We start from the raw sequence: 22018 nt of genomic DNA, 5'->3' as shown, positions 1-22018 counted from the left end.
TTGAACAAATCAGTAGGAACAAAACAAATAATTGCAAGTGTCCGACATAGGACTAAACTCCATACACCTAGGGATGCAGAGATGTATTTTCACAACAATTTCCATGGAAACTGAGCATGTCTGGCATGGGAGCACAAAATGCACACCAGTAGCAATCTAGGACTGGTATTTGCCATGTAGATTTGAACACTTTACAACATAGGCCATACTGCATCTGAGGAGTGGCGTCAGCAACATCAGCAAGGCCATAAAAGAAAGGCACAATTCAGACATTCAGCTCCCTGAGATGGAAAAAAAGATACTACAACCTCTGTAGACTTTGCACCTCCCCCCACTCCTGAAGACTTGTGTATTGTTGTGTAAACCAGCATGAACACTGATACACTACCTGGCTGATGTCAATGGGCTTTGCATGGTTGCCTGTTTGTACCAAGAGTTTGTAAGCCAAAACAGCATCGTCAGAACCATTTTTATAGCTGTTGTAAGTGATCTTCCCTGTTTCCCAGTCGCTGTCAAATGCATCCTGAAGTCCTGAGGAGTTAAGAAAGACAAGGGGAAGACAGAATAAGCAGGTGAATAATCACTATTATAAACAAGCTTCAGAAGGAGAAAGAATAATGATGCTTTTTCATAACTGAATCAGGAGGAAAATTATTGACCTGGTGCCTCCTAAATTTGGGGCTCCACACTGTCAGTGTGTGGGAAGTGTCAGTTGCATGTCCAATATTTTTTCCCAAGAAAGGCAGGGAAAGCAAGAAAATGCAAGGGAGAAGCCCCAGGAGTCTCCAGGTTGTGTAGACCAGCAAAGTTAAGCTAGCAAGCTGAAAATGCCTTGTGAACTGGCAAAAATGTCTTCTCCTCAAGGGAAATTGAATATCTTCTCCAAGCCTTCCACTTGGGGAAGTGTATGGGAAAACGTTAATCTTGTCTAGAACAGAGAAGGGCTGAGTTCGGCCCTCATCCAGCTTCACCATCTTACAACCAGAGGAGGCATAAGTCTGTTACCTAGAAGGGAAACTTTCTCCTTACTCGCCTCTGCCTCACCAAAACCCTGGCTGAGTGCACGGAACCACAGAGGAGGACACACACCGCTCTCATTACTGTTTTGAGCTACTGCAGAGCACTGGGGCAATAGCTTCTACACTATAACCAGAAATTCCACTACAAGCAGGGAGAAAAACACACTCAAACTTTCAACTTCAAACAGCAACTCAGCTGCTCCTCAAGCACAGCGTGAGTGAACACGATTTTGTCAATTTGTTCCATCTGTTCAACTTGTGCAGCTAATACAAGTCATGGGATCTGCTGCCAGCACATGTAAAGATCACAGCCAACACCTATTCACTCTCAACTGTTATTTTCCTCCTTGCCACCCTTCAAGGGGGAGGGAATACCTCACAGCAGAAATTTGGATCAGATTTAGTACAGGAAGCCACATCTCAGTACAAGGAGGCTCTGTGCAAGCAGATGACAAACCGCATGTCCAGGGAAGGGAAGAAAAAGGCTGGGGGAGTGGCGGTGGAGGAAATCATTGACCCACCTCTACAGCTGGGCCAAGAAGCTGTAATGAAAACCATCAGGCTGGATAGGTTAGCTACAGCTGTACTGAGATAAGAGCACTGGAAGAGAAAATGCACCCAGCTGACACTGTCTCCAGGGCAGAGTACCCATTTCCATTGACAAACTCATCCTCTCTTCCTTAGAAAACTGCCTCCCTAAACCATGTCAAATAATGTGAAGCCAACAGGCTGAGAACCAAATGATGAAAGAAGCCTGCCAGATCTCTGCATGCAATCCTCTAAGCACTGTTCCAGGAGGACAACAATTTGCCATCAGGTTTTCTGACATCATCAAAGGACTTTGAGGCTCCCTTTCAAAAAAGCACTGTTTGCTGGCACTGCAGAGAGGGGAAACATTGGTAAGAGTATGCAAAAATACCAATCCAAGCCTTCAGTCCCATGTCCAGCTCCATATCAGTTTCTCACAAAGTGGCCAGGTGAGAGTATTTGGGCTATCATATCAGTGACAAGAAACACAATTACTTTGGAAAGTGAAGAGGATGCAGTCAAAAAAGCACATGGACAAGAAGGAGATGACCTAAGAACAGTGTAACTTCCATTAGAAGTATCTCTCTTCCACAGAAGGAGCACACAAACTGCTATGATGGACAGCATGTCAGGGCAGAGCTTTCACATAAACATCCCACCCCTGTCAGGGGGTTCCACAGACACAATAATAAATAAATCCATTGGCATGTGACATACCAGTTTGAGGTTGCAAAAAAGGGCATGTACTTGGAAACATTACTGCAGTGGGTGAAAACTCTTATGTCTCCACCACATCCCCCTGCTCCCCTGTTCTCACAAGTTTGGTCATCCTTCAAACCCTGCTCCCTTTTACACTTTTACTCTTCAGCTAGCTTAAACACTTTATGTTTCAGATCATTTCATAACTCACCTTGCTAAAACTGAAAGTCTACGGAAAGAATATTAAGAAACCATTGGCGATTGTACTTAATTTCTGAAGCATTTCAAACTTGCAAGAAGTAAAATTTGCCATTACACTTTGAAATTTGTAGTAGACCTTGCTGCCTTCAAAGCAAACATGTTCATAACAATTATTTTAGTAGATATTTAGTCTATCATAAATGGGATAAACTATACGTTTCTGGGCAGAAAGATGAAAGTATCTTGCTCACATCTTTCTGCAGAAAAGTTATAGAAATTAAAGGAATTTTTAAAACTTTATATGAGGGATTTTTTCCCATAAGCAGTCACTTTTGCCTAGTGCTTCAGAAGAAAGTGACAATATAGAAAATTATGTGAGAGTGGGGGTGAGGGAAGAGTTCCTACTGGCTCATGTGAGCAGCTGCCACCTTGAAACACCAGATAAGATTTCCCTTTGCAAAAACAAGCCTAAGTAGAAGCCATCAGGGAATCCAAGCTACCTCATTTACATTTGGTCACTAACAAAAGTAATGTTAACATTTACAGCTTAAATGAATGATTAGTGTGAATTTTTCTTCTATTGCATTTTCAGTAACAGAAAATACAGTAACATAAACAATACTAGAAAGCAAAATAAGAGGGATCTCTGAAAAGAGAAGTGCATGAGGCAGAAGGCTCACTCCACTGCTATTAGATGAGGAAGAATGCACAGCTAAACCAAGGGTGTCTTCTTGGTAAAAAATGGTTGTTCACATGTTGTTGCATCCTTCATTCTGCTGGACAAATGTGTGCATGTCAGAAGGCCATCTTGAGCCATTAACCTCTGGCACTGGATTCACAGTCAAGTCAGCAGGAATTAGCCATGCAGGTCAAAGCTGTTTCTGCTTCGATTATCCAGCCCTTCCAACACATAAAACTATGCCAGTAGAACTGCTCTACCTCACAGAGGATTCTCCCTGAATCCAGCCTAAACCTGTACCTTGTTTGTAAATTCTATCTTCATCTTCCCTTCCCTTGACTCTTTCGGCATCAGCCACAGCTGGTAACAATCAGGTGTTATTCTGCCTGTTAGTCTGCATTTTTCAATAATTCCCCAACTATGACAAACACAGCAGCTTTTAGTACTACAGTCTAGCTCCCCCCTGCAACATCAATTTCCTGTACCACTTGAAAACTTAATCTCTTTCTATTGATACATATCAAAGTCCTCCTTTACAGCCCTGTGAATGCAGTATCACACTCTATGCCTGCAACTTTACAAAGAAGCAGGGTTGTGACCTCCTTGGAAAAGGTAGGGAGGAGAGGTAAGGATACAGACCTAAATGCTAATTAATAATCATAACGATTAATTCCAAAGCTGTGTATGATCAAAAGACTGATCCATGGCCTATCACAGGACTGGCATGTCACATGGACCATAGCAAGTCACTACAGCTCCCTGGAGTCACCCTGACTACTCTACTGTAACATTCTAGCTCCACACAGCCTGTCAGTATGCCCCACGTACCAGGAATACACGCAGCTCCACTAGTGGAAGAAAAGCAGAGGACAAATAAGGATAGGCTGGCTAATGAGGATTGGAGGGGAAAAGTAACTATGTGCTGAGCTAAGTACAGAGTATGAACACCACTATGGGAGAGCATGTCTGCAAAGAACATGCATGAGCATGTACATATGGTGTGAGGGGACATGCGGACCCTTGGCCACACAAAGAATCCTTAGTGCAAGAGGGACACAAAGGATTGCAAAGAGGACAGGGAGGCACCCAAAGTGAAAGAGGTTTGGGAAAGCATGTGGTGCGCCTGACAGAGGGGCACTGGGAACGCGAGTAGTCCTGGGACTAGCGCCAAGTGGGCCAGCCTCCAGCATTTCACTTTGAGCAGCCTGCAAGGGAGCAGATCCAAGGGCACCTCCTCCTGACTTTATCGTTGGCAGACTGCGCTGAGGTTGAGCACTAATAAAGCTTCCCGAACACAATCTCAGATTTCCATCTCCCTCATGGGGGAGGGGGAAAAAGAGAAAATCAGGACACCAGATACACTTTTTCCTACTGTTTTGGAACAGCAGCAAAAAATAACCACAAAGGAAACAAAGTAAACAGCAGAGGTTTAAGAGAATTTGGAAAAGCATGTAGGAGGACTGCTTAGAATTCTAGCAAGTATAGTAAGGTTCCAATCCAGCAAACATCTAGCTACATTGAATTTTCTTCCTGCCAGTAATGCCGTCCCTTACAGCTCAATATGCTTATGCGAGCAAAATATTTTAAATAAAGCTTCCAGTAAGTAGACTGCAATGAATGGATCCAATGTATTTAAAAATCATTAAAAACTCCCAAAGCTAATAGCTGAAATACTGCTTTGCATTATTTAGGAATGCATTAAACACACGGGAAACCTCATTTTGCGTAGATTTGTCACTTACATGCATCTGCTTTCCTAATATCGTTCAACATATTTTCAGAAGGAATAAAATATATCAGATACTGACAGTTACTTATATGTTCTCTAAGAATCACAGGCTACAGTGGTCATCTGTACACAATTAATTTTAAAATTTACAGTCTCACCAGGTCAGCACAATTTTTTTTTTTTTTTTGCAAACACTTCCTAGAAATTCTCCCAATATAAAGACATAGATAGGACCAAAGTAATCCTGGGCAGGGTATGTTGGCTGTTAAAGTATCTTCAATATTCAATTACTTGGTTTCAATATAATTATCACCATAATACCTGAAAGGCCATGCCTTCTCTTGTCTTTCCCCACCCTGTTACACTTCAGCACAGAAAAGCAGCACCACAGAAAGGGTGAGTGGAGTTGATTAGAAACCTAGACTATGCAGTAAGTTCCTAGCACAATAAAACACATAAGCCACACTGAGTTTTCTTCATGCCAGCAGTCCCAGTTGAAGCCGACAAGACCACTCAAGAGCTGAAAGTTAAGTCTGTGTCAGAATACATCACCGGACAGGGATTTTTCATTCACTGCTCTGAAAACACTCACCAAATATTTATTTACCCAAGACACAGGGCCATATTTGGCGATAATGCATAACATCTCATCAACAGCTTAGACATGACTGGCATGGATATAATCTCTTAAAGCTTCATAATTCTCTTACTAGGGAGTAAACTTAAACACAAAGAAAATAAGTGACAAAGAGTGGGCCCACACGTGGGTTCAAAGCAGCACCTAGGCATTCTCCCTACAGCTCAGAGCCTTTAACTGTGTGACTGAATTACAGCAATACCACTATGAAAAACTGCTCTTTCTGAGCAAAACAAACTAGGAAAAGTTTCTGTAATGATCTCTTACCTTGCAGCCAGTCTCGAAAGTAGTGCAACCACATTTTGGGGAGCTGCCTATCCTCTTCCAACAAAACGTATGCCACGTTGCTGAAACTTCTGTGAAGTTCATAAAGTAACTGCTGGACATTTGGATAGTCTGCTTTCTGTGTCACAATATACATGTTGTAGAATGAAAAGTACTTGAACTGTGCAGCAATAAAGTCATATTCCCGTGTTTCCCGTGGTACAATGTCTGTGAGATCTAGTCCATCTCTTACCCGGGTAGTTCCATAAAGGCTGAGCCCAAGTAAACCCAGAAAAAGAAAAATAACCACAATCTGCAACAGAAAACAGAGATGTATTTGGTTTTAGGCTTCTAAAGGAACTAACAATTCATAATGTCATACTACAAAGCCAAATTCAAAATTAACATCCATCAGTGCTTTCAAGCTTTTATTTTTCTGGTGTTTTTTTCATGCATATACATACTACAAGACTAAAGTCATTTGTTCTTCCTTGAAAGGGCTCTGCATCATGGATAAGAAATTTCTATTGTAGTAAAGTTTAAAAGTTACATTAATTTCAATGTTCACAAGTGAAATTATGTTACTCAAAGTCACCAGAACCTTCACTCATAACATATATTTTGAGTATGTGTCTATAGCACTTGCAAGATAAAACTTATAAAATAAGAAATCAGCTGTATATTATTCAAAACTGTTATTTCCCAAGAGCTGTATTTATTCCTTATATTTAAAACCATTGCTAGGATATTTTTTAAAAACCAGGCAAGGCAGAAATCTAATTTTGAAAACCAGATAAACAATTCCCTCGATTACCTTAGCTTTTGGTTTTAGGAGTAATGGAGCATAATGCTTTTCTGCAAAAGATGAGAGTGTCCACTTCGTACAGGGTTGCTCAAGGCAATGTATACTGGAGTCTGAGAATTGGGAAAGCAAATCCCTCGTCGAGCTTGTGCTTTCTGGGCTCTGGCAGCTCAGGTTATCTTGTGTCACTGTCACTGGCTGCACAGATATTTCTGAGCGGGGCTCTGCTGTGGTGTAGTACACCTGCGTGTGAGGATCATATTCTGTGCGCAGCTGCACTGTGGACTGCATTGTAATCTGGGTTTCATGTGCAAAACTGTGGCTGCTGTACGGGGGTGGAGGACTGTAGCAGGTATTGTCATTTTCTGCATATGCCTGAGGCTCAACCTGAATCACTCTAGTGACACACGGGCTGTAAGAGAAGAAAAAGCCATCTGATCACATTGAGACAGATCCTTATTTTAATCAGGCTAGATAGGATAACATGCTTTCATCTGAGATTTTTTCTACTTCTACCAGACAATTTACACTAATTATGTGTACCACTTAGATATTAATTTCATTCTGTGCATTTAGGAAATATCTCTCAGATATGGTTCATAGTGTAAGCCCCTGAGAATACGTGCTAATTTCTTGTCCTCCAGGAAGAAGGAAACAGCATCTGTCTGAAGACATTGACATGTACACACATCACTCCATTAATTACACATGCTCAACAGGTAGTTGTACAGTCTGAATGCACACTAAGCCTGTGAGTCTGCATCTCTGTACCCACACTGAGAATTAAGATATTTAGATGAAGACGGAAATGCATAACATAGCTAGTTCTTGTGCTTAGAACAAATGAAGTAACTGTTAAATGATATTTGAGCCTTCTGGATAAGATCTCAGACTTTTGAGAGGCAGGTTGAAATGATTTGCCACATACTGACTGAATATTTTATAAATCAGGAAAACATTAAAGTATTAATGAAAGGATTAATTTCTAGGAAGGATGGGCCATATGAAGAGACAAAACCACAGATGTAATTGAAGCATTCCCTTTATTTTAGTCTATGCAAGACCCTAGCAGTTACCTAGTTTATATTAAAAAAATATAATTATCAGAGACAAGCCTATTCCTGTACATGAGAAATGACAAATGGACGATACTAAACAGTACCAGATATTTTTTATCAAGTGCACAAATCCTACAAAAACGAGATGAATTCAGAATATTGCCTACCTAATCAAAGCAAGCTCTGACTAACTACATTTCTTCACATGCAAAGGGGTTGAATTCTGATCCACATTTGGTGCAGCTTTAGATGAGAGAATAACTGGAAGGTCTAAGTGTCCTGAATTCTTAAGAATCAGGGCTCCAATACCCTAATACATTCAGCTGTTCTCTGGAACTATGACTGAATAAGAAATAGCTTGGGATCCACTCCCCGTTTTAACCATTCCCTCAGAGACAAATTTAGTAAAATGTTTTCTTCCTTTGACATTAAATATTAAACTATTGACTGCATGTAAAAGGCTAAAATATCCCAATGCAGATTCTCCACATCTTGGTTATGGCAGTATGAGTACATGTGTAGAAGTGTAGCTCATCCTGTTCACTGCAGTCAAAAGCAAATACTAAGGTAGAAGAGATGTTTGGTTTCCAAGCAGTGGCTCCACTCATGACAGCAGACTCCTAACCCCCATTATAGGCTCAGAGTTGGCTGTGTATCAGATGAGAGTATGTTTGTACACACTTTAGAATGGCAGTATTACCATTCTGTATTACTACTGGAGCCACAAAGGACACTTTATCAAGCATTATCCTGTAATGGTAGTGACTATTTCTTATAGTGCTATGAAAAACTCGCCTAAGGGGAAGTAATTTCACAGTTTATTTATTTAAGTTTAAAGGCATAAATGCATAAAACTTAACATATAATGATTTACTGTAAGTCAGGCTTCTCAGTATCCTGAGTTATGTACACCTTTCCAAGATTAGCCAGTACTGGCACTGGACACCTTGTAGTAAGTCAAAACCTTCTGAAAATACTTCAAGATATTCCTAAAAAGTGGATCTTTCATCTGCTTTCAGAAAGTTGTTCTCCAACAGTCAAAATGAACTGGAGTGAAGGGAAAAGTGTGGGGGAAAGGGGATGTGGGAGAAGAGAGGGAGACAGATGTATTTCAGCTTTTCCCTTCAGGCAGGTAAAAAACAAGGTAGCAAATGTAAGCCAGCCACTAGCAATGAAATGGTAACAATAACATGCTGACCCCACTTTAGTGAAGAACTCCCACTCTTGACAAGGAATGGATGCACTGATTGGTGACCACAGAGAGGACAAAGCTACTGCTAACTCTCACCTTGTAAAACAGCAAAATATGTCCAGTCTCCTGTCCTCCCGACGGTAAAGGTCCATGCTCAGGATAGCAGGGAAAATCAGCAGAACCATAGCAAAATTGAACACCACCACAACTGCTGCCTAGAGACAATCACAGGATAAGTAATGCTGCTAAACGTCATTTAGGGCATCAGCTTTACAAAGCATAAAAATCCCTTTCTCAATTCTCATCTCCATTTACCATTGCAGTCCATCTGATGCTTTCAAGCTTTTGCCTGAGCAAACTGAAAGATATATATTTACATTCCCATTTCATTGTGGTAGGACTATTGTGATGAATTAATTTAATACTCAACCTTGTATTATTATAATTCATCTGTGCCTGGATATGTGGTGATTATTTTCAAAGAGGAAAAACAGCCTGTTGACTCAGTAATCATATTTTTCCATAAAATTTTGATATATTTAGAGTCTCAAAGCAAAATAAAATGGAAGATAATCTGAAATTAGAACTGAAGGTCTTACTTTTATGGGATCTGAAGCAATTTAAGTATCACAATAATATTAAAGCCTGTTATTAAATCAGAGAATTAGATCTTAGTAAATTAAAAAAAAAAAAACTATCACTTTAGTGAAATACTGTGCACTTGATAGTCTTACCTAAAAGTTTAGCCAAGAAAGAGCAATATTTTGAGTTTATCAGGGATTATTTTTTAAGTAGAATCAAAATTAAACCAACACCACATAGCAAATATATGTATTAATAGGCCTGTGTTTAACAGAGCTTGATTTATGAGCCAGTCTACCAAAATGAGTCTTAAATTGGAACAAGAATACTTGATTTAATTTGTAAAGCAAGAAACACATAATGAAAAAAACAACCTTTCCACCCACCCCCTTTCAAACCATACTCCAAAAACCCTTTCCCACACAGAGATTCCCAGAGAATTTCCATAAACATATGTGGTGCAGCATCTATCATTATTATTGATAGCATTTATTTGTAATGCAGAATTGTTAGGAGTCCTACCCATCACAAAGGGAAAGCTGGGCACCAGGAACTGGAAGAGAGTTGTAAGAGTAGGAGAAACACTGGGGAAAAAAAATTTCAGCCACCAACCAATGAAAAGAAAAAACCCTTTGAAAGCCTTATGTTTTATCCATTTGGTAAGCAGCAATCTCAATACTAGCCCAGTATCATATATATAGATAGACCAGCTATCTATACATTAACTACCAAGTCCCTCCATCTGTGACTTCTGAAATAATGACTACTTGGGTTAATACATTCTTAAAGAGCAGCAAAAGTTGGGCTACAAAAATGACACAATATAAATGTGATGTCCTTTTTCCCAAAAGAAATATATGGTTTCTTTTGATCTTGAGAGATCTCAAAACTGGCAGTACAAACAATGTGATATCCAAAATCCATGTTTTAAAAATTCTTGAGTTGCTTTTCAATTAAATTCTATAAATTGCTTAATTTATCTGCAAAAATCAAAGTAATAACACCCTGAATGATTTTTAAAGTTTTGAAATAGTCAGAATATAATAAAAAGCTTAGATATTGTTTTTACTGTTTTTAAAATCACAGCATCAACTAGTTATGTAAATATTTTCTAGTAATTTCAATCATAAATATACTGCTTACAAAAGCTGGTTTTATTGCTGTTTCTTTTTCCTGATCTCCAGCCTGCTTGAAGTAAGATTTTAGTACTGCTGTTTGTCTGCAGACATGGCTACTAAAACAGAATTTACCTGGTACTTGAAGCCAAATTAGTATTTAGTCATCTTTGTGAGAAAAGATCCAATGATTATTTAATGATTTATAAATATTCACACAGAAAGGTATGCAAGGTCATAGCCAGGACTTTAAAATTAAGTGATTTGCTTTTGATCTGTTCTAGAATTAATTCAATCTGTCAGAAAAACAAATGGCGGCTGTTGAAAGAAAGGTGTTTGTTGGACCTTGTTCTTACAACTGCTTTCTTTGCTGGTGCTAAACCAAAAAGAGGTTGAATCACCCATATAACATGAATAATTAGTTGTGCCTAACCAAGACCTTGTATCAAGGATCAGCTAAGATTTACTGAGATTTGGAAAAAATAGCTGAGGTCTGAGTCAATAATTCTTACTCCTCTCAGGATGGCTGAAAAACTAACAGAAGTCCTCTGTTTCTGCTCTATAAACTGCAAACACTTCATGCCATATCAGTTCCCTTTCTAGACCCCAACATCCTTGAATCATCAATATTATTGAATCTCAAAAGTAATACTTAACCTGTGTGGTAGAGATGCCATTAAGGATAGGTATATTGACATTTGATTTTTTTTAGGAAGCTTCAAAACTAATCCAACAACACACAGTAAATCTGCCTACTTACATCTCTTTTAGAACAACTAGATTTTCCACTGTGCCATCCTAGTGCTGATGTACTAACTACCCTGGAAGTAAGATATTTCGAAACAATCTCTGTTCTGATTTTAATTTTAATAGATTCCTAGAGCTTAATGTTGCACTACCTATATATTGCATGCTCTATCTCATCCACCTTAACTCAGCGTTACAAGGATTAGCTGTTCTCAGCTTTCACAACTAAATAAGTTCTTGTACGAATTCTAATACATTGTCCCATCAAAGAAACCCCACCCTCTGACTTGATAAGGAGAGGAAAGAATGAATTACTGAGTGATTCAGTCCCTGACCTGATGCATCTGCCACTGCTGCCCTCCCAATGCCATTCATACATACAGTGTTGCAGAATAGGAAAGTACGAGCACTGAGGTCCTGACAACAGCCACAGTCTGCAAAGGAAACAAGGAACTGTGGCAGCTGAGCTTCCTGAGCACAGACAGCACCCAGCTTCCTGAGCACAGACAGCACCCAGATTTCTGAGAACAGGGCATCTTCTCTCGCACCTTTGGAGACCAGTGGTCAAATGGGAGAGAAAAAAGCCTCAGACCCTGTCCATGGGAAATCAGTGAAAGTAAGATTAGCCTAGGAGGAATAAAATGGGACCTACTCAAGGGTGTAAAATGAAGGCATTCAGTGAAATGAGATTAGAGAGCAGTAAAAAAATTCCATTAATCAGAAAAAAATTCTGTTGGTCACTTCCTGAGAAACATGCTACAGTTTTTGTATCTTTTCATAATGCACAGCTTAAAAATGTTGTTGCCGCTGCAACTGTTAATGGAGACAGAAGAATGGTAGTCTGTGCTGGAGGCAGCAAGGGAGCAGGGAGCCAGGCTGGTAGGTATGTGCTGGGGCCCCGCTGAAGTATGTGCTGCTATGTGCCATTCCTGGCAGCCCACCCAAGGAGACCGGGTGTGCTGTATAGCCAGAGGTGATGAACAGATGAGGAGGTCTGTCATGAAAACTTCCATTCTACTGCTCTCTATCTGCAACTCCCTCCTGATATGGTACAGGCTCAGATCCTCGTCCCTTGCCCCCTTTTCCCTAGGCTTCAACTCTGCTTGTTAAATTCTCATGTCAGGGGCAGGGAAAGGTAAATGGTGTGGATAAAGGTGGGGGATGAACAACTTCAGCAGAGTAAGATAATGGAATGAGCTTAAAAGCATAGATTCTTTCCCTCCAGAAACCCACCACTGCCACGTGGTAATGGACTTCTGCATTTAGGAAAAAAACTTGTCATTCTTGTGGTGAGGGAAAAAGTTATTTCTAACACTTGGGAAAAGTTCCACCTCTGCTCATTAGTAGATCCACACCACTCCTCTGCTGTTGGGGAAGGACGTTTCTGATGTAAGAAAGAAGAGGTGGATAATTTTTCTTACCTTATCTTTCCTGGGCAGAATTTACTGTGTGACAGTCTCTGACCAGTCTGTCTTAGGAAATAATACAGCCCAGAGGTAGTTAGACTCCACCATGGCTTCCTTCACTTATACTCAAAACAAAGGGCTGTGTTTAAGACATTCCTATTGCAAGCTTCAAAACTTTCAGTGGATTTCTCCAACAATCTTGTCCTTCACCACCATTTTAAGAAACAAAACGTCTGAAAATTCAGGAGCTACTCCTTTAGAGTCTTGAGCACTCTTAGACATGATTCCTACAACTGAGTATTTAGGTTGTATTCAGTGATCTCAAAGCCCTAAAACTGCTTAAATAAGGGTCTAATAAGATTAACAAATGAAAAAAAAATTAGAACAGGGAAAGAACTAAAACAGTTGCTACTTGTGCATGTAATTAACTTCAAAGATCTCACTTTCAAAAGAACTAAATTCCACTTTTTAAGTTTTGGAAAGAGCTAACCCTAGACTCTTAAGACAGCATGAGACTTGCAGTGTTCAAGTTCCATAAAGTAAATAAACAACTCAGAGATATCAATGAACTGCTTTATCTGGAAGAGTATGACAGAAGCTAAGACAGAAGAAGGCACTGATGTGCAAAACATGAGTTTCTAACTAGAAGTTTATCTTACAGATGCAGGAAATGATTTATTCTCCCTCAGCAGCCAGGTTATTTTACCAATACTGGGCGTCAAAATTATGCAAAGGTTGACAATTACCTTGTAATGTCTTAAGAAAAGTGAATGAAGACCAAAACAAGGTCAAGAGCAATCCTTCTTTTTCAAGCCCCTCTGTTAAAAATTCATTATCTAGATGAGAAGGTGGTAGTATCTGTGAAAAGTAAATGCAGCAGTATTTTATTGCTTTTTAAGTCTTGCTAGGAAACCATCAAAGACAGCAAGGACTTCTTGTTTAAACAAGTCTGAGTAAGAGGGAGAGAGAGGAAAGAGACTGTAAATAAAGAAATCTATACATAAATACAGACCACCCACCAAAACTGCCATGGTTCTCTGATTCCAAGTAATGAGATCAAAGTATCACCTGATTTTGATTTTACCTTGTGAAGTTAGGCAAAGCAACTAATAGATGTTCCTTCATAACAACAAAGGATTTCATTTTAGTGATTGCTTATAAGTGTATAAGCAATAACTTATAAGTGTATCAGTCATATGTAGCTCTGACATCAATGAATAGAAGTTGCCCACTGCTCCTCCTTTGCACGTTTCACCTCTGATATATGTACACAGGGCTACTGTGTTCCAGCAAAGACAAATTACCAAATGAGAAAAGTGTGAGTAATTCAAACCCTAATTTCTGGACACTCATGCGGGTTCCTACACATAAATTCCAAATTAATCACTGCCTTATAAAAGACATTGATGTTTTTATTCTGAATATCAACATGTTCATACAATAACACAGTATGTTGAAATCTCACTGGAAGCTTTTTACTTGTCATTTTGCTATGCAGACTTTATTTTATACTTTCAGTGACTCAGTCTGTAGCATGGCAGTAGGCAAAAATAAATTACTTTAGGACAGGCATTTGTAAATTAACTGATTATACTACCAATTACAGGTGTTGTCTCCACATATGTTCCAAAGACAACCTGTCACATTCTGATGTTGAAGAGTGAAAACATGTAAAAAAACCAGCAAAATTTGATCAGATATGAGAGAATTAATATTGGTGGCTCACACTCAACAGCTCAGCAGTGGGATTACAACAAAATGGCCAATTTGTTTTGAATACTTCTTTATGAAATGCATTTGGGCTGATGCAACTTCTTTAAAGCAGGTACTACAGTCTGATGACCTCCAGTATCCTGTTAGCTGCTGAAGGTACCTGTCAAATATTTGAAATTGGGACACAGAACTTAGAAGACATCAATAACTTCTTCCAGTGGAAGAAGTTATATACTACCAAAAGTATTTCATGTATAAAGTTTAGTCTTTACCATGCAAACATCATGAGGTTCAACAAAGCCAAGTGCATGGTCCTGCACCTGCACTTGTATCACAGTATCAGGTCAGGCTGGGGATGAACAGATGGAGAGCAGCCCTGCCCAGAAGGACCTGGGGGTGCTGGTGGGTGAGAGGCTGGACATGACCCAGCCATGGGCACTCCCAGCCCAGAGAGCCAAACGTGTCCTGGGCTGCATCCAAAGCAGCGTGGGCAGCAGGGCCAGGGAGGGGATTCTGCCCCTCTGCTCTGCTCTGGTAAGAGCCCACCTGGAACCCTGCATCCAGCTCTGGGGTCCCAGCACAGGGAGGACATGGACTGTAGGAGTGAGTTGAGAGGAGAGTCACAAAGGTGATTTGAGGACTTGAACGCCTCTCCTGTGATAAAAGGCTGAGAGAATTTGGATTACTCAACCTCTGTCTGAAGAAGAGAAATTTCTGAAGGGACCTTATAGCAGCCTCCCAGTACCTACAGGGGGGCTACAAGGAAGTTGGAGAGGGGCTTTTCACAAGGGCATGTAGGGACAAAACAAGAGGAATGACTTTAAACTGAAAGAGGGTAGATTTCAATTAGATATAATAAAGAAGTGCTTTTTAAAAATTTGGGTAGGAAAACACTGGAACAAGTTGCCCAGAGAAATCTAGTTAAACATGTCCCTGCTCAAGCTGTAGGGGACAGGGTTGGGCTAGATGACCTTCAAAAGGTCTGTTACAACTCAAGCTATTCTGTGATTCTATAAAATAAAACAATTCACTATCAAATGATCTGTAAGGAGAGACATCTAGGTTTTGGCAAATCAGCAGAGCTAAACACTAGAAACTATTCAAGGCTAAACATCTAGGTTTAGTTGCCACAAGCATCTGCTAAATGATAAAGAAAACCAATGAGGCCTTTACGTTCTCCAATATTCTCTATCAAATTGCCTATTGAGAAGGAAATGTAAACAAATTATTAATGCATCAGGTTTTAGGTTTTGTATTTTTCAGATTCTATATTATTAGTAACATGATTGCAATCACAGTTTACCATTTTACAGTTTAATGCAGGCATATGTAAATGTCTGAGAACAGCAATAACTGCCACATGTATTAGGAAAAATTGCAGCCCTGCTTCCTCTGGGTAGCCAAGGGCTCAATGAGAATAAAAATCAATGAAGAACCAGGCCAGAGAAGAAGAAAAATAACTACTGAAATAGTACAGTGCTCTGTAGTGCTATAAATTGCTAGTGTCAGGAGAACTTCCGAATCTTTCTTCAGTCTTAACTTTTAGAAGAAATCCTTCTCCAATATCATAAATATTTCATATTTATGAAGGTATATTATCAGAAACAAATACAAGAAGACAGAGGAAGGCAGAACAAGCAATGCGTGGTTCAGCACATAAAATTCACATTTTCTTTGTACCCATCTGGAACACATAATTATTAAATTTTCTCCAAGTTTGCTAAAATTACTGTGAGTAAGGCGGTAAAAAGTGCTACAGTAATTATTAAAATTACAAATTCATATGTACTGCTGCAATTGCACTCGTAGTTTTGAAGAGCAGCAAACTGGACAAACATGAATGAAAGGATTAAATTGCTGCTGAGAAACATTACAGTACACACTACACCACAGTCTATTCCTCTTGACTTTAGAACACAAATCCATCTGGGAACTTGTTTCTTCTTAGTTACATATAGCTTGGGTTCCGCATTCAACCCAGCTGTGCTGGGACAGAGTATTCTTTCACCTGCTAGGAGGATGTGAGAGACTCTGTGCATGAGAAGAGGGAGCAGGAGAAAGGAGAGCAGACAGCAGTTGTTACTGCCGAGGTCTGTGGTGCTGCTGCAGCGAGATTCTGGCTCAGTGAACCGCAGGAGCACCAAAATCAGGCTTCAGTGCCACCACCAACAAATATCATCATCACACTTCCACAGGGCATCAGAGCTAGCAACGGGTAGCCTACTTGGATATAAACGGTATAAACTTACTTGGAGTGAAAATGCTCTTAAAGCTGGAATAGGAATTAAGGCAGCCATAAAGAAAGCAGTAACATTGCTGATAGATGTAAGGGCTACACTTGCTCCTGTTCGCTTCAGACATTCACCTGTTCTGTCCTGCAAAACAAAGGACACATCTTAAAAGTCAGGCGAATAAGCTGATGTCCTGCAAACAATGTGGTCATCCTACAGATGTAACACAGCACCAGTGAAAAATTATCACAAATAACTCTGAATATAAATTCAGACTATGTGAGAAAACTATATATCAAGTTTACTGTTCGGTAGGAACATGGATGAATTGCTCAAGTTTTTGAGGGCAGAAAACATGACTAGAATTGATTCTAGCTTCAGAGCACAAAACTAAATGGGTGCTGACAATATATCAAGTACATCTGCTGTTGAGAAGGATTTAATTTTTACCAGTGGAATCACTTTGTGTTCTCATTTTTCAGACAAAATAAGCATGTATTAACAGCAGAGAGGCATAACATAGCCACACATCTTGAAAAAATATGTAAGAAAACAAACAAAAAGAACTCCACCAAGTCTAGGGACCACAGACAAAACCCACCAAGAAATCAAGATAAACACATGACCCTTTCCTAACCCAACAGGCTATTACGAAGCAGACAGAGATTATAGAGTGAGGTTGCACTGGCTGCATACAAAACGAGCTGGAGAGAGCACATGGAAGACTGCTCATACAAAACAAAATCAGCAAATATACACTAGTTTTAAATGGGATGTACTTTGGATGTGAAAATTTGGACTGAGACTAAAAATATTAATAAAAGTAAAGGATCATAAAAGTGATGATGCCTTAGATTTCCTATCAGTTACCTATCAGTTATATGTAATGTTTTGTAATATCATGGTCAATTATAAACTTCAGAAAATAAAAACAAGAGAAAAATACAGAAAACAACTCAATTTTAGGGTCATAAAAAAAAAGTAAAGGTAACTGTCTTCCCTCTCTTTTCCCCTTTTCTATTCTGTGTGTTCTTTTATTAAAATTATTTTATCATCCCATTGTCAAGACTCCTATTTGAGTTTGTTCCTAGATTTGCATTAATTTTCACTGAAATTTTTGGCAGAATTTGGATTATGGAAGTCTGTATTTATGTAACAGTTTATAAATTAAAATTTCAAGAGAAAATAAACCTAAGACACTACAAAAAAAAAAAAAAAAACAAAACAAGAATATGAACACTCAAAAATGTCCTAGGACCACATGTATTGCTATAATTCCGTATTTTGACAGAAATAAGAATTTCTAGACCCTAGGAAAAGCTATTAAAAAAAAAAACTCCACTGATTAATTCTGGATATGAGTATCTGTTCCTATATGAAATTTTTTGTTTTATTTTCATGCAAATCTCCATTTTGTCATTACCTCAAACGGAATTCTCTTATTCTGTCCTGTTTCACTAAATGCATGTGCCAGAAGGAAAACATCATCTACACCAACTCCAAGAGCAAGAAAAGGCAAAACCTTGGGAAAGAAACAAAACAAAACCCAAATACATTGTGTTATGATCTGCCACACAGCTAGCCATTAAATGGCTAATTATAGCAACTTTTACATTACACTCTACACAAATCCAAGGGTAAAATGAAAATGGAAATGACACAATACAGGTATTAACTTTTATTCTGGAATGTAGCTAAGGAATTTAAAATATACCATTAACAAGTACAAATTCTCATTTGTAATTTAAGTTTTGGATAGACAAATATCTGATAATAATTCAAGTTACATTCCAAATATTTTCAGAATTTGAACATCCTGGTATACTCAGATGTAAAAACAAATCTGCAGCTCTTTAGATACTTAGGATGCCTCCACTTGTATTGGGACACAGAAAAACCTAACAAGAATTATACAGATTACATAATATCTGTTTTTTCTTCAGTATCACTTGTTAGCATGATAATTAAATTTATCACAGCATAAACTATGAAATAGGAAAACAGTAAAGTAAAAATCTAGAGCCAAAATATTTTTTCAGTACTTTACTTCTCAAAGATTGACTTGTGTTCATTCATTAACAGAGTACTTGCAATTTAACAGCAGACTTGTGTCTTCTAAATACCTGAGTTGTGGCAGCATTAAAGGAAATTCCAATCAACGAGCACAGGCCCAATCCTGCAGCCACAGAGAGTGCAACCAACAAGACTCCTGCCAGCCCCACAGCACCCTGAGACTTGGCACAGTCCCACCGCAGCATCGTTAAACAGGCATAGGCAAGCTAAGGAGAGGAGGCAGGGAGGGGAATTTGGGGGGAAAAAAGCAAAATATTAGAACGGATCCTCCTCTATCAGCTGTCTCTCTCCATCCACCTACAGATCCTTACACTATTTTTAATCAGAATAGACATGTCACAGAGGTTACAAAGCGGAACAGGTGAGAAGCCTGAGGTAAAGTTTACAAACTGCAGGTTTTACTTTAAGTATTTGTAAAATACTCTGGACTACAAACTGGTAACAATAAAGTATATTTTTAAGCCTTGCTCTACTACCAAAGAAAATTTAAAAGATTTATTTTATTACCATTAGTAAGTAGCCACTAGCTACTCGGATAGCACTGACATCAGAAAATGACTTCAAGATGTCATCCAGGGTGGTCGTAGTGAAGGAAAGCACCTTCTGAGTAGAATTTTGTGCAACACTTTGATGAACAACCTATGAAAGGAAAAATAAAACTTTGTGCGACTAAAGAATATTTTTGGTTTATTTTAGTCATTTTGTCAAAAAAAGTCATTACCATCTTCTACAGCACACATCTGAAATCAAATCTTTTTTGCCTTTTAGCCCATGCTCTACACAGACATTACACTGATGCGATAAAACACTGATGTGTTTCCTGATTTTTTTCTGGCAAGCTCCTGATTATGAGACAGAATTTGAGCCCTTCAGGAAAGCCTACTGCATGCCCAGCTCATTACAAACACTTAACTTGAACCCCTTCCTGTAACTCCACAACGCAGTACCAGTTCTGCACTTAACCCAGGTCAGCCATGTCTCTGCCCCTCCCTGCCTGGCCATTTGCAGAGGTCAGAGAGAGCGCCGTAGAGGGCAGGGTTTGGGACACAGAGGGCAGGCCTTGTCACACAGCCTCCTCACCTGGGCTGCTGCTGAAGAAGCAGCCCATGGGTGGCTAATGTTTTCCAGACACATTTAGAATAATCACTCCAACCAAAAGCTTTTAAATTCCAGCTAGCTCTTTGGTTTCTTCTCAGCCCCAGCTAAACAAAAATGTCCCAGGCAGCAAAAAGTAAAACCTTCATGGCTTCTCATATAGGAATAAGCAGCTTCTTACTGGAAAAAACAAAAAACCAAAAAAAACAAAAGCAAACAAACAAACAAACAAAACCAAACCAAGAAAAAGGAAAAAAAAAAAACAAACCAAAAAAACAACCAACAAACTACCAAAAGAACTCTTAAAAACAGGGAGGCAATGACTCAGTTCTGTTTTAAGCACATTCCTTAAGGAAATAGTATAAAAAGTAGGCAGTGAACCTTATTAGGATTTTATAGTATAGTATCTAAGTTATTTTCAATTTTACCTCAACATACATCCTCTGCCAGGCTTCCAGAATTGCTGCTGCCTTGTCCTCGTTCCAGTTTATATGTGAAACATATTCATACCCCTTGAAATGTTCATACATTTGCTTAGGGGTCATTAACTGAAACATGGTTTGCAAAGCCTGGGCACTGTGACATGAAGAGAAGAGAGAGGAGAAATAGGCATAAACTGAGCATTTTCAGGAAAATATTTTCATGGCATGAAGTCCCAATGCAATTCTAACAGGAGCTTGCTTGAGTTCTTGATTTTATAGGGCACATGCTTGTATTAAAAGTATAAGAGCATAATTATTCTACTGTGTATCTGGTGCAGTTGTACTGCTATTGAGGCTAAATCTGTTTTCACTAAAGTTAATTAGAGTTCTGACATTATTTTCAGTAGGATTAATTTCAGGAAAAAAGAATATTACCCTACAAATCTGTTCTTAAGTTCATATTTGATAAGACAGATTGCTGTGAGGATGCCACAGAAACAGTTATTTCTATGAAGTCTTGTAAATGCTGACAAAATGTCATTTGAAGACCTTGGTCTTTTTTACCCCTTGGAGAGAAGTAGTAGATTAAACTCCTCATGCCAAATAAACTGTGGGGAATACACAAAGGCAATCCATCCTGAATTTCCACAATATGCAACTCCATCCAACAATTTCAGAAGCTCTTACTGGTTAATAAGAAGGAACCATTAATTAGTAAGAGAAGAAACCTTTTTGTCTTTCAATGGAAGTGCCTTACTTGGCTCTTTCTTGAGAGAATTATCAATGTGTTATGTGAATGCTAAAAAGGTTAAAAATTCTCTGGAAAAATTATGCTTCATTTTGTTTAGTATGGGCTGCGTTTTTCAGAACAGTAAATCACACAGTTTTATTCCGCCACTAAAGTCCAGTGTTCTATGTCTTCGTTCAGAAGTCTAAAACAAAGGGTTTGAGTTTGCATTACTACTCAAAGTTGTATTAACAACACAAGGACATGAAAATAGACTATTCTCTGTATTGACCCTGAATAAAACATTCAGTGAATATTTTGGAATTCTGAGAGAAGTCAAAGGAGTTAGTACATTACTCGCATTATTTTCCTTCCTTTTTACTTTGATCATATTTCAAAATGTGATCAAAGGTGTTCAGTGCTTTACAGACTGTTCAATGCTTTATACATACATTCTGAACAACAAAGCTGCCAGTAAAAAGCTTTTCTTTCTGACTGACATACACCATCATTCTGAGATGAGAAGCAGGAAATGATGACACCACTTTAAAGAACAGTCAAAGCATTCTTCTAAATTCTGCTCTCTTGAGACATGTCACCCTGAAGCGAAATTTATAATACATGTGAAGGGCAATAGAGTTTGCATCATCCTCCTATCATGGCCCAAAAAATGAACCCTAACAAATTAAAGCTGACATTTTCTTTAAATACTTTTTTTACCTGACAAGTTTACCAGAACTGTTCTTGACTGTACCACCTATAATCAGCTCCTCCTGCCAATGCATGTATTTTCTTGATAATCCATAGCATCCACCACTCAAAACAAGGGCTACATCAAGAGGCTAGAAAAAGTTACAAAGAAGCAGTTAATAGGTTTCATAATTTTACAAATTCATAACTTAATTCAGCACTCAGTGAACTAGAATCATGGATGTTAAAGACCATCTGGGTAGTCTACTAGAAGAAAGGCATTCAACAAATCAAGCTAAGAAAGCACCCAGGTCCTTGTTGATCAGATGCCAATTTCTCCAAAGTCTAACGTGACTGATAAAGGGATATATAAATTCAAGGCTTATGACTTTGAATTCATCACAAAAAA

The 22018-nt window shown here is 38.8% G+C and overlaps 1 protein-coding gene across 3 annotated transcripts in view; it reads right to left on the bottom strand.

Annotated features, from left to right (window-relative positions):
* PTCH1 (patched 1) overlaps positions 1 to 22018 on the bottom strand; it is a 73372-nt gene that overhangs the window by 18106 nt on the left and 33248 nt on the right. For all 3 annotated transcript variants that reach the window (XR_004061527.1, XM_030969541.1, XM_030969540.1), the window contains exons 7-16: positions 21640 to 21761; positions 20199 to 20346; positions 19183 to 19314; positions 18726 to 18881; positions 18026 to 18124; positions 16621 to 16746; positions 8905 to 9023; positions 6571 to 6970; positions 5760 to 6069; positions 389 to 531 (exon numbers count right to left, since the gene is read on the bottom strand). Coding sequence is in view for 2 of the 3 variants with exons in the window: in XM_030969541.1 (XP_030825401.1) it covers positions 389 to 531; positions 5760 to 6069; positions 6571 to 6970; positions 8905 to 9023; positions 16621 to 16746; positions 18026 to 18124; positions 18726 to 18881; positions 19183 to 19314; positions 20199 to 20346; positions 21640 to 21761 (1755 nt within the window). In the remaining variant the exon portion in view is untranslated. The remainder of the gene's footprint in view (positions 1 to 388; positions 532 to 5759; positions 6070 to 6570; positions 6971 to 8904; positions 9024 to 16620; positions 16747 to 18025; positions 18125 to 18725; positions 18882 to 19182; positions 19315 to 20198; positions 20347 to 21639; positions 21762 to 22018) is intronic.

Source organism: Camarhynchus parvulus, chromosome Z (genome assembly GCF_901933205.1).
Source record: "Camarhynchus parvulus chromosome Z, STF_HiC, whole genome shotgun sequence".
In the NCBI taxonomy this organism is placed as follows: domain Eukaryota; kingdom Metazoa; phylum Chordata; class Aves; order Passeriformes; family Thraupidae; genus Camarhynchus; species Camarhynchus parvulus.
The sequence above is the reverse complement of the archived record's forward strand: the minus strand, read 5'-3'. Positions and strand labels throughout refer to the sequence as shown.